The following is a 13,668-nucleotide window of genomic DNA, read 5'->3' as shown; positions in this document are numbered from 1 at the left end:
CAGAACTGGACCCATAGAATTTTCTGCTGTGTCACATCTGAGTAGCAATTGCTCTGTCTAAAGCTGATAGAGTAGCAATTAAAATGAAGTCTGCATACTAAAAGTATTCCATGGAGTACGTACACTTTTCTAGATTAGAACAAGATTTTTTCTCATGTTATATTTTCTTTTATATGGACTAATATATATTTTAAACTTAAAAGTAATTTTAGTCTTCGTGTTGAAGTGAGGTCATGGAAAAAAAAGAAATGGAAAGAAAGGACGAGTTAGTTTCCTGTGTACAATAGACAAATTACAGTATTAATGATCAGCTGTTTTTCATTTGCTTTTCAAATACCTTATATTTCTTAGGGGGAGAAGAAAACAAAAATTAAAAAGAAAAGGTTTCCTTCTGTTCCTTGTTCATCATTTTTCCTGTCTGAATCGAGAAATATTTTTTTCAGGATCTCAATAATCCACAAGACTTAGATGCAGAATCACAGGATGATTGAGATCAAAAGGGAATTTTGAGTCTATATGGTCCAAATCTTGCTCAAGCATGGCTACCCAGAGCATGGCTACCCAGAGCAGGGTGCCCAGGACCGTGTCCAGGCAGATTTTGAAAATCACCAAGGAGGAGATTCAAAAATCTCTCTGGGCAACCTGTGTCAATACTCCATCATTTGCACAGTACAGGAGTGCTTCCAGGTACTTAGAACCTTTAGTGTTCCAGTTTAAGCTCACTGCCTCTTGTCCTGTCACTGGACACCACTGAAAAGAGCATGTCTTCACCATCTTTTCATCTTCCCTTCAGGTATTTTATACACTGATAAGATCCCAGAGAGCCTCCTCTTCTCCAGGCTGAACAGATCCAGCTCTCTCAGCTTCTGACAGGAGAGGTGCTCCAGTCCCTTGATCATCTCTACAGAGGACTGTTTCTACTATGTTTAGGTTTCTTTTGTGCTCAGGGTCCCAAAACTGGATTACTGATATGGCCTCACCACTACTGAGTAGAGGAGGAAGATCACCTCTCTTGACATGCTGGCAATACTTTGTGTAATGCAGTCAAGAACACTGTCAGCCTTCTTAGTGGCCAGGGCTCGTTGCTGACTCATTCAACTGGGTGTCAACCAGGACTCCTAGACCTTTTTCTACAAAGCTGCCTTCCAGTTGGGTGACACCTAGCATGTTCTGGTGCCTGGGGTTGTTCCTCTCCAAGGGGCATTCCTCCTCCAGGTGCAAGATTCATCACTAGTTAACAACAATCCAGGAACCAGAAATGTTAAATGGAATCTATCAGTCTCTTTAAACACAGCCTGATGCCTGTAACGCTTAAGAGGTGGAGAATAGCTTTGCTTCTTGAATGAAATTTAGCTTATGTAAGACAAACAAATAAACACATATTTTCGGCAATAGTCACTGTAAAAGCATTAGAAGTTGAGATGCAGGTGACAGTGTTTGAGTTCTTCTAAGAATACTTAGAAAATTCAGGAAAAATTGCAAGAAAATGTTTTAGCACAACCTGTTAAGCAGATTCACCATATTAAAGCATTAGTGTTGTGTTATTTTTCCCCTGTGGAAATAAGTTATATATTGCCTAAAATATATATCCAGCCAACACTATCAAAGTTGTGCAATAATAAAAATAAATAATAACAAATAAATATTAAATAAATTATTTGGTATTTGCAAGCATTTCAAGTGGAATAAGAATCCCTGTGCTAACTTCTGTTTGCATAATATGATATGCTTTGGTTAATACAGGGTTATTTTTTTGTTGTTGTTTACATCAGTATTCATCTGGAGTTATTCTTTGCAACTTAAACTTGTAATCTCAGGTAAAAAGATCTTTTTACTTACAAACAGAACACCATATTTATTGCTACTAAAAAGAAGAATTTATTTCTATGTGGTAGGTACAGTGGTGACGAATTGTACTAAAATAATGTTCAATAGATATTCAAACAAAATTAAAATAACTTCGTCACAATCTTGTCACTATATTTCCATTCCTTGTTACACTTCTGCAGCAGATTTCAAAACACTTCAGAAAGGCCAGAAGAGTGTCAGAGCTCCCAACCCATCAGGGACTTTCCTATTACATCCAGGAGCACTGCAGAGCCAGGTCTGTCATAATAATGCCTGGGACTCTTTTGGGGGTGTCTAGAAGCTGGAACTACTGATTGCTGTATGTTTATTTTGGTGGTCACAGTCAGGAACATTTTGAAAGTTGTTCCAATTCAGATCAGATTTCCTATGAAATGAAAGTTCTCGAATACCTCAGTTCCTTTTTTTTTTCACTGGCAAACATAATTTGCATTATTGCTTTCTAGTGCAAATGTTTTTCTGTGGCCAATTCCATCATCAGTTTCTGGAACACATGGATGGTGATTTTATCTCCATGTAAAGAAACCATTTCCCCATGGTTGCCAATGCTTCCCTTTCCTGTATTTGCCATTTACTTTCTGGCACTCACTGTATTCTCAAATGTCTCTCAACTTCTCTTTCTGTCAAATTTGCACCAGTTTTGTCATCATTTATATCGCTTTCAATCAGCTTTCCTCCACCCTCACTCCCACCGAGACTCATAGCATGCCTGTGTTTCAGTGTAGTGCTGATTTTAGCTCAAGTATTTAGCAATTACTTGAGATGATCCCAAAACCTTTTTTTTCCTATTATGGAAGGAATTACATAATAAACCTGGGGTCTTTTATATGATTCTGTTTCTTTACAGAATGAAATCTGTCTCCCAGAACACCCTAAGAAGTATTTCTGTGGCTTACACAAAAATTGTGCTTTCACTTTTTCATTGTTTTCTTGCCTCATTTCCTCCAGCAGCACTCGGCACGATCCCTGGCGCATGAGTTTGCAGTCAGATTGGTCTCTAGCCAGACATCACACTCACTTCAATTCTCACTTAATGAGGAGCCATAATTGCTTCTTCCATCATCTTCAGTGAAACGCATTCAGGACACCCAGAAAATGACGTGACTGCCTTTGCGTCAAATGTACAGCTGCTTTGCGCCAGCCAGCTTCTACACTACACTCCTACAAGCGTTCCTTGACGCTTGTTCGTGGTCTCGCCCTCCGGACACCCTCGCTCGGGCCACCAGGATCCCGACAGGGGCTGAGGCCGCCGTTAGCTAGCAGGCACCGCATGAGGCCTCCCGTCCAGCAGGAGGCGCTCCTTTCGGGAGCCGCGCCATCAGCAGCCTCGCGCACGCGTCCCGACGCCCCGCACCGGAAACGGAAGCGACCGGCTCCAAGCTCGGAAGCGAGAGCAGCCGCTGCCCGTTGTTGTTGTGGTCGCCGCGCGATGGCAGCCACGGCGCTTCCCCCGCTGCCGCCGCAGTTCAAGAGCATCCAGCACCATCTGCGGACCGCGCAGGAGCTGGACAAGCGCGAGCCGGTGGTGGCGTATTACTGTGAGTGCTGCGGTCGCAGCGCTGCGCCGTCCCGCCTGCCCCAGGCCCAGCTGGTCGCGTCCCGCCCCCGCCCCACCCCGCCGCCCCCCCAGGGCAGCGGCAGTTGGTCCCGGCGCAGCGCTCCCCTTCCGCCGCCGGTGGGGCTCGCTGGGTGCTGGTCGGGCCCTCCTTTTGGGGCGCTGCCGTGCTCTTCCCGGTGGCAAGCCCCAACGCGCTGTTCTTCTGCTTTTCTCAGGGATAAGCCTCTTAGCAGTCATAGCAGATAGGTCCGAAGCCTGAATAGGTGTTTGTGCCCACGTATGTACAGCAAATGCGTTCTGCCTTAAGATAGTTCTAACAGATGAGAACTAACTAGTGCAGAACTAACCCGAGAGTTTTTTCAGAGATTTTCTCCTGCTGAAAAGGCCTCCTGTTTGTTCTGTTTCTGAGTAAGCAACTTGGGATTGAGAGTCTTCAACCTTAATAATGTTTATTTTCTGTCAGGCTAATACTGATGCTTCTTTGGGGTTCTTGAAGCAGGGAGAAGTGGCTCGATTCACTTTCATTGCAGTGAGAAGAGCAAAAATCATTCTCTCCTATGTGAGAGACTAACCCGTCTAATCCACTGTTCGTCAGGGTATGAGTTGTGAGCCTTCCTTTCTCAAGGATTTACACCTCTTACCAGGAAATGTCAGGCTGTTGTAAGTCACCTTCAACTTCTGCCACAGTTGATCACCACGCCTGAAAGATCCCTAGGGCTAACAGGTTATAAATAGATTCAAACTGCAGTCAGCAGAAATGTGTCTTTATGTGATTTTCTTTCTTCAATTTTTTTTTTTTAATTGTTTTTTTCTTGAGGAGGGAGATCATTTGAGAGGATAATTAGGCAATAGCTTGTCTTCAAAGCAGTAAAAAAAATTATAGGTGGAACAAATGGATTAGTCTATAACTCAGTCTTAGTTTTAGAAGGCTGAATTTACAAAATTCAGGCTTAAGAATGCTTTGAAAAGCACTCTATCAACTTAGTGTCAGAAGAAGAATGGCATTAATTTTTGCATTGCAGAGGAATATTGTGCCAGTGTAGGAAAGTGCCACCAGATGAACCAGACAGCCTTGTTGCAGAACACTGGATATCATCAGTAGTGTCTCTTTTTTACTGTAAAAACACAGGACAAACAATTATTTGCGCGACAAGAAGCACCTGCTAGGTCAAGATACATTGTAATTTTGGTTTTATTTTTTCATTTCTATTAGACGTGACACCATATTTGGCTTAGAAAATTAGAAAGAAAAAGGAAAGATTGGTTAGAAAAATAACAAAAAAGCTTTTTTGTACTTCTGTATTTTGATTTTTTTTTTTAATTTCTTTGCTTTTTTCACTTGAGTACTTCAGCATATATTTGATTTTAGTAAATCAGCATATCTTGATGCATATCTTGACTATATTATGGAGATATATTTTGAATTACATTGTTCCATTAAAAAAAATTAAAGTGAACTTTCCAAGACAAGTCTTGTTTAGATCCTATGTTATTTTAAATACGCAGAGGAGGTGAATTTATTTTCACTGTTTTTCCACTAATGAGGCTTCTTTCCTTCTATGACTGATACATTTGGCTGGATTGACTAAAACGCATCGTTCATGCTTCATAAGATTTCATTGTTTATTTCTGATGCTAAAATAGATTTATGAACTTTTTAACAGGTTTTTACTAATTTCTAAAGTGCCAAACATCTACTTCTTCCCTAAGATCTGTGTTTTTGAAGTGTAAATCTAAGCATATGAAAAACTTTCAGAATATTTTTCAGGTCATGTTTTGAAACCAGCACTTTTTACATAGAGCTACAAGAAAGAAATATTTCTCACTTGAAAAAAGGTTCAGAACATCTTTGTTTTGAGCTTTTGAAATACGCTTCAGAGGAGGTCTATACATTTCCAATAACAAATTGTGTGAGAAAAGCTAGCTGTGTGCTGGAATGCACCAGCACAGCTCTGCCGTGTATGTCTGGAAACAGGTATATGGCAAGGCCAGACTGGTGGTGAGGCGCAGCAGTCAGCTGACAGGACTCTATGATACAAGCTGCTGTGATGGGACAGTGTTGCAGTTTTGCCAGAAGGCTGCTTGCACAGCTGCTGCATGAGGGGGAAAGTCTACAACTCAGTAATATGTTGGGTGCAACTGTCCATCTGGAGATGTGAGTTATGGTCTTTACAGCTTTGGACTATTGTCATCCACAGCCAAAAGTTTTCCTCCTAACGTTAACGTCTTCATGACACAGTTGTTTTGAGTGTGAATATATATTGGGTATGTGCATTTTAATTCTACTTGTATATTTCTGAAAGTAAGAGCTGTTACAGAAGCTGATTTGAATACCAGAAGGAACTGAATTCTGGTAAAATGTATTTCCAAGATCTGAAATACTATTTTCTGTAGCATAGCAATAAAATTGTCAGAAGGAACTACATAGTGCTCATGTTAATATTCTGTATATCTTCAGCATCTACTGATGCCAAAGGTGTATTTTTATAGATTGGAATTTGTATGGCAGTTGCACATTTCTTTGGCATATACCACTTCAAACTTTCACTTTTTTTTTTTTTTTTTTTTTTTTGAGTTCATCTGAAGCATTAAGTTACATAAACCAGAACTGCCACCCAAGGAAGATATTGTAGTACTCTGGCTTCACATTCCTACTCTAAAGATACTTCAGGCTAATCTTTATGTAATTACATGGTGGACAACAACAAGATATTTCAGCTGGGTCCGTTGCACTACTGCTTAAACAGCTGTTGCTCATGTAAAGCCGAAGAACAAGCTTGGGGAGAAAGCAGGATTCATTCATTTTGATATTGCTGACTTGTGTTGATTTAAAGAAAATACAATGCGATAGGTGTTAACCTCTGTTTTAGACAATACAGATAGCTGCAGTAAGAGTGCTTTGTGTTTTTTCAACTACCATATTGTTTTACATGTGAAAAATAAAATACTGCAGAATAACATGGATGCTGTTGTGCAGCTTACCACATTTAATGTTTCACTTTCTAGAAATACTGCTGAAATTAAGATCTGGTTTTATTTCCTGTGGTCCTCATATTCCTTGCAAACCCTTTGTGCTAAACCACATTTTTAGGCATTCAAATTAGCGTATCATCAATTAGCTGTTTGTACACAATAATCTCACAAGATGATTCCCCTCTTAGATCAGAAATTTATATTAATGAAGTGTTCAGGGCTGTTACAATCAACGCTGTTAATATCTGTTTACTGTTCCACCTGACACTTTTTTCACAGTTCTTATTATTTTATTGATTAAAGTCATACTGTAGGTATTTCATGTCAGGGTCAGTTGATGGAATAGGTATAAGGGAATACCAGGAAATTAGGCTATGTAGATTGCCCAGCCAAAAGAATATGTGTAGTCAATAAAATAAGTTTTAAAAAAAAAAAACAAACAACAAAACTTAAGTAAGTATGACTCTTTACTTTGAAGATGTTGTGGTGCAAACACAAGGAGGCAGGCTTTGATAAGAAATGCCTTGTCTGCGTAATTACTGAAGAAATCTCTGAACTGTACTACAGGCGGTTTTATTGAAATGTTACTTTTTTGAAAGCATGGTTTGAGATGTTGATCTGTCATCTGAAAATGTCTGCATTTATACTTAGAGCAAACATTTTCTTAACAGCCATTTATTCAGGCATTCGGTACTGCTGGAGTAGTAAATCTTTTCAAAGATGGTTGGTTGTGCTGTTTATTTAATACTTGTGTACTTGTTGCTCATTGATGTTTTAATTAAAGAAAACATTGACAGAGCACTAGTGAGTTGCCAGAAAAACATAGGTGCTAAGTGATATGCGACCTACAGTGCAATTTACATTGGGTCCTAAAACCCAGTGTCAGTGCAGCATGAAGTCATATTTTAATAGCTTCTGCAAAGCAGGACTGTGATTATTTTTGTTTTTCAGTATGGTACATTTCAGAATTCATTAATGGAAATCAGTAGACTTGATCTGTCTAAAAAGGTGTGAAGAAAACCCCACAATTCTCAAATTCATCATATACAAAAGCACAATAAAAGTCCATCTGAAGAATATTGGTATTGTTTTGATGGTTGTTTGCTTGTTTGTTTTTTTAATGGGATCCCGTGAAAGAGAAATGCAAAAGAAGTGTTTGTCTGGGTTTTTGTTGTTGATTCTTTTTCCTCCCCAAAGCTAGTTTTAAATCAAAAGTCATTCAGCTCGTAGTAGAAATACCCATCTGTTAAATTCGACTGCAAATTTCAGGTTTAATCAGACATCCATTAAATACTCTTTTCAATGTAAAACCAATTCTAAAAACCACAATTCTATAGGAGGAAAAAAAGACGAAATAGAGTTTATGGAATATGTCAGAGTCAGAACTTTGGGAATATAGATTTGCTGTCTAAGTTATGATTAAAATACTGTTAATTTTTTTAAAGTTCCCTTCTCAAATCAGAAAAGCAATAGCTGATACCCCGAGCATTCTCAAGGCCTAGCAGTCCCAGTTCTGATCTTTCCGGTAAGAAAGATGCTCCTAGTCCTTTTATCATCTTTGTGGCCCTTCACGTACCTCTTTTCTTGGTAAACCCAGAACTGGCCCAGCACTCATGTTTCACCAGTCCTTTGTAGATGAGAGGGATTGACTCCCTGAGCCTACTGGTAGTGCTTCTAGCTCAGTGCAGGATGCTGTTAGCAGGTAAGGTCAGGCAGCACGAGTGCATTTTGGAAACATAACTCACAGTCATGCCCCTTTAGGGTGCTTTGGTTCACCTCACAGAGTAGTTTGTGTGTGTAAAATAGATTTCTTCTGGTTTAAATAAAACTGGAAGGTGTTCTGCAGAAGTGCTTCAAATTGTGATCTCGTCACTACAAGCTGTTTTATCCATATGACTTGAGCATAACTGGTCCAAAGTGTCTGCCTTCTACTTTTGCCGTCTTGAGATCTCAATTACTATAGATTCTACAGTCAAGGTAGTTTTTCTGTTTTAATTTCATTTTATTAATTAGAATAAAGAGTTAAGCTTTGAAAAGTACTGAGAGCAAAAGCTATACAAAAGCTTTCTTAGTGAAATTTTGTGCTATTGCCTCTTTCCCTGTGGCCCACACTTCCCTCTTCCTTCGCTGCATTTCTCCTTAAACTAATTTCACTTGAAAATAAGTAAGTAATTTGTATTCTCTGGAAAGTTTCGGATTTTGACTTGATGCTAACAGCCTAATACTTCCCTTCACTTTCACCAGTTTCCTTCAGTGTCATATAATGAGGAGGATGTGTAAAACTTTTCAAACTTTGTCAACGCTCTTAAATCTATTTTAATGCCTCTTACTTCAGAGATTTTTGAGCTGGCCATGGAGAAACAGCACTTATTCATAATCTCTTTGCAGAAAGTGGTGTGATATGTTAATGTTCATGAAAGCAAGAATAATTCATTTTCTACATTTGATGCATTCTTTATGAAAATTCTTTGAGTACATTCCAAGTTCATGGTTTTTATGTCCCCTGCTGCCCACATTTCTACTGAGGCTGTTGCTTTTCTATACTGGATACCAAACTTTTTTTTTTTTTTTTTTTTCAGTGGTTTGATAGTGTGAAGGGAAAGGTGTAGAATATGGATGAATAATATATTGCAGAGTAAAAATGCCTTCATCTCTTAATTGGAATTGAAAAAATGAAGAAAACTTAATGGAAATGATTTTGTTAATATTTACTGTAATTGTGGAATAAGTGAATGGAAAACATTAAGAGTATTCCAGACATAAACTTCTTTTTCTGTATTAGAAGACAATCAGCTGGGGAGAAAAGAGCAATAATCTCTAGATCCTGGTAGACCAGGTAAAAGCTGGATAATAGGACAGAAATGAGAAGATGGAATCAATGTGTTGTTCTCCAGTATTTTTAGTTGGCATGGTTAGTTTAAAGTGGGAGGATTTTCAGTTGTTAACCCAAATATAAATCTGGAATAACTTAATGTGCGTTAGGAATGAATGCCTAGCACATACTGAAGACAAAATACTCTAAAATTGTGCTGTGCATTAGCAAAGGAAAAATAACATGGTATTGCGTGACAAATAAAAGCAGAGAGGTTTCTGTAAAGCTTGCTGTATAATTCCTTCCAGCACACCCACACTTAGTATTTACAGAACAAAGATTAAGGGCAACAAATCAAGACATAAATTTTGTAGTTGCCTTGGCAAAACATTTTTCTGAGGATGTCTGCTTGCCAAGTCTTTATGAATTTGAAGATAAATGTCCTGTCTGCAAACTGAGTGCAAACCCTCTTTAGTTAATGATTGGTGAAACAGTTCTGTCTTTCTGTGTCAAAAATTGCAAGTGACTTTAGCTCTGCTTAAAATATTAATGTTTAGATCTAAGCACTATGTTGTCTTTACCTCTTTTGTCCTTTTATTTATACATCTGCTCCTTTTGTTGGCCACATGAAGATCTTTTTTGCTGCTTGATTTGGATAAAGTGGACAAAAAATGTAGGTTGTAAATGCAGATTATGCACTTAAAGGCTGTTTTATGCACTGCTCTATAAAAGCCCTAGTAATTGTATTTGTGTGTTTGTTCCCCGATGTTCTAAACCTTCATCACAAATACTGAATGGAGATTACAGTTACAGGTCACTTATTTCCAAGAGTGACTGCATTCTCTGAATGCTTTATTTAGGCTTTAAAATCTTGAAATTTTTGCGGCCACAAAGCATTGTTTTAATTATCTTTTTATATCAGACTTTTCAGCACTTTGGCTTCTAACTGATGAAATTTAGTATCAGTAGTTACCAAGCTCCCTTCTGGTTTAAAAGCTCCTTGTCCTATCGCTGTCAGACTGTGTAAAAAATCAGTCTTCTTCCTGCTTATAAGCACCCCCCAAGTAATGGAAGGCTACAGTGAGATCTCCCCAGAGCCTTCTGTTCTCCAGACTGAATAAGCCTGGCTCCTTCACTCTTTCTTCATAGAAGAGGTGCTCCAGCCCTCTGATCATCCTCACGGCCCTGCTCTGGACCCACTCCAGTTCTATGTCTTTCTTGTTCTGGGGCCTGGGTGCAGTACTCCAGATGGGGCTTCTCAAAGGCAGAGTAGCAGGAGACAATCAACCTCCTTTGCCCTACTGACCATTACTGTTTTGAGTCAGCCTTCTGGACTGCTGGCTTATGTCTGGGGTTGCCCCAACCCAAATGCAACGCCTTGTGTTTGATGTTGTTGATCCTCATTAGATTCACATGGGCCCACTTTTCAAGCCTGTGCAGGTCCTTCTGAATGGCATCATTTCCTTCTGTTGTATCAACTGCACAGCTCAGCTTAGTGTCATCTACGAAACTGCTGAGGGTGCACTTGATCCCACTGTCTTGGTCATTAATAAAGATTTTGAAGACCACTGGTCCCAAGACTGACGTCCCTAGGGGATCCCAGTCATCCAAAAAGAAGAGAGGACTGGCTTTTCAGGGCTGCCTGTAAAGTAGGAAGATGCCACAATCTTGTAAATACACCCTATGGGGTGTTATAAAGGAAAACAATTACCTTGTTTTCACTGTCTAGATAGATATATCTGATGAATGTACAAAAAGAAGTTTGTATGTATATAACAGAAGAGTAACAGATTCAAATAAGTAGCTCTTATAATGATGAAACTGGTCCTCAAGATTTCCATTTGTATGGAAACAAAGAATTCTTTTATATAAAATCATTTTAGAAGAGGTATGAAGACATTCTTCAGTATATTACAGAAATTTGTATCCAATAATGATCAAGGGTTTGCAAAATTGATGTCACCGTAAATCATAACAATCTATTACTAGTTTACTGTTCTCTGAAAATGTCTGGTATTTGTATATTCAAAGAGAAATAACTCATCTAGGTAGTCTGTAGGCCTAACATATTTACATAAATTCTGAAGTTTTATTTTATTATATCATATCATGAAACGCGTTCAGAGAAGCATTCAGTAAAATATGTACTTAAAAATGAATTGAAGATTGTAAGCACCGTTGTATGACTATGGTACTTTAGTTGGCAGTAGACTCAAATTAATGTGAGTGCCTTTAAAAACGAATCTGTGTCTTTCTGTGTTTTGATTTCTTTAGAATATAATTTCAAATTTACACATACCAACTTCATAATTTGAATATTAACGTGATAGATCCTGAAGATAAATACCTCCATATCAGTGGTTAATTTAATGTTAGCATTGTATAGTAACTACACAGCAAAAACAGTTTTTGTTAAACTTGCCAAGTCTTTCATTGGTGATGATGAGTTCTATTAGTTCTTCATGGCCTTAATTTGTTCCTGAATTTTTACTTGGAGTAGAATTTTAAATGGTTATTCTTTATGGAAAACTTGAGTAGAAAGACACTCTTTTGTTTCATCAATTATTAACATAAGAGTGGGCATTAGAGAGCACAAGTCCTTTGGTTTTGATTTGGGTTGTTGGTTTTTTGTCTGTGTTTTGTTTTGTTTTGTTTTTTTCCTTTGGACAACCCAACAGCTTTAACATTCAAAAGTTTTTCAGCTTTACTGTCCTATATAAGGAATGTATATTTTGATTGGCTTGACTGTTGTATATGAAACATGAAATACTACTGTTAAAATATAGAAAAAAGAATTAAATTGTGATGTTCACCAGCAGAACGTAGATAGAGGTATATAAAGATCTTATTTTATTAGACAAGCTAATAATGGACAGAAAATGCAAGCAAACTTTTGAGGATATAGTGTTTTCTTTCACAGCAAGCATCAGGTTAGGCATAGATTGGTTTTATACGTATATTTCCTGGGAGGAAATATATTTCTTTCTATCTCTGCATGATGAGCTGCTTGAAAGTTAAGAGGTGATAAAGCTGTGAGACAATTAATGTTCACTAGCACAAATCCTTCGAAGGGTAGAGGCATTAGGATGTGCCGTAATAATTAGTTCATGATAATGTTCAGAACAGTTAAAATTTTAGTTTATAAGCTCTGCACTTGGAAGTATTTTGCAGGACTTTCTTGACCATTAAGCATGAAAGTTAATAGAGTGGTTTTGTGGAAGAATGTTCTCCGCTTGGTTACTGAGTGACCTGTACATTATCCTTGCCTGAGTATGTTAATTCTAGTAAATAATGCTTATTTGGTTTTATCTGCTATTTTTCACAGCATATGAAGTTCTGCTGTGTGCTTACATGAAATTCATAGCTTTTGGTAATTCTGTTCATTTGTTTTAATCAGAGAATGGTAATCATTCATTTTTAAAGTCATATGAAAGCCTGGAAACTTTACATGTAGGGAAAGGTCAGTAAAAGCTTTTTTGTCTGATTTAAACATCAGGCTTGCTTACAAAGCTAAGTAGTTCCTTTTTTGAGACGTGTCTTTACACAACAGAGTTGTATGAAAGCCGTTTGTGTTCAATTGACTTGAAGCTTATATTTTAAAGAGTTGCATAGGAGGATAATGTTTATTTAGTAGAGCAGGTAGTATTGCATTATGGAGATACAGTCAGTCATCCATTTGAAGTCAGCAAGCATACTCATTGTGGGAGTATGTTCAGAAATAGTATTTCCTGATTTGAGAGCTGCTTCAAAAGCAATGCTTCCTATTTTATTATGTTGACCCATGCACTGGAGATGGATGTTGGTGGTATGGCAGTAGAAGTTGAACCTTCCTGATTAAACTGTTGCTGTTCATCAGATGGCAGCAGAGGGGCAGCCAGACAAAATGACGTCTGTTGTGGAGATGCATGTGAAGCGAAGGTGTGTCACTGAATTCCTCCATGGAGAAAAAATGACACCTATTGACATTCATCAACACTTGCTGAATGTTTCTGGAGACCAAACCGTGGATGTGAGCACAGTGAGGCAGTGGCTACAGGGGATCACTGGTGCAGCATGACATGCAGGCTCTTGTTTATCACCAGTAGAAAATGCATGGCTAATGGTGGTGAATATGTTGAAAAAATAGTTTTGTAGCTGAGAATTGGCTCTGACAGTTAGTGTTATTGTGCTGTTTGTTTCTGTTGTAGTTTCCATGGAAATAAATAGGAGAAATACTGTTGTGGTTTAACCAGGCAGGTGGCTGAGCACCACACGGTCAACATGCTCCCCCCCTTCCCAGTGGGATAGGAAAGAGAATCAGAAAAACAAAGCAGAATTCTTGGGTTAAGATAAAACTATTTACTAAGATAGAGAAAAGGAAAATAGTTATGACTATGTGTATGTATGTATGTGTGTGTGTGTGTGTGTATAAATATATATATATATATAATATATAATATTATTAAATATATATATATAT

The 13,668-nt window shown here is 38.1% G+C and overlaps 1 protein-coding gene across 1 annotated transcript in view; it reads left to right on the top strand.

Moving 5' to 3' along the window:
• The first annotated feature begins 3,207 nt into the window (after positions 1 to 3,207).
• VTA1 (vesicle trafficking 1) overlaps positions 3,208 to 13,668 on the top strand; it is a 28,325-nt gene continuing 17,864 nt past the window's right edge. The window contains exon 1 of the mRNA XM_010707260.4: positions 3,208 to 3,404. Within this exon, the coding sequence (XP_010705562.2) occupies positions 3,296 to 3,404 (109 nt within the window). The 5' untranslated portion in view covers positions 3,208 to 3,295. The remainder of the gene's footprint in view (positions 3,405 to 13,668) is intronic.

Source organism: Meleagris gallopavo, chromosome 2, assembly GCF_905368555.1.
Source record: "Meleagris gallopavo chromosome 2, MGAL_WU_HG_1.1, whole genome shotgun sequence".
Classification (NCBI taxonomy): Eukaryota; Metazoa; Chordata; class Aves; order Galliformes; family Phasianidae; genus Meleagris; species Meleagris gallopavo.
The sequence above is the reverse complement of the archived record's forward strand: the minus strand, read 5'-3'. Positions and strand labels throughout refer to the sequence as shown.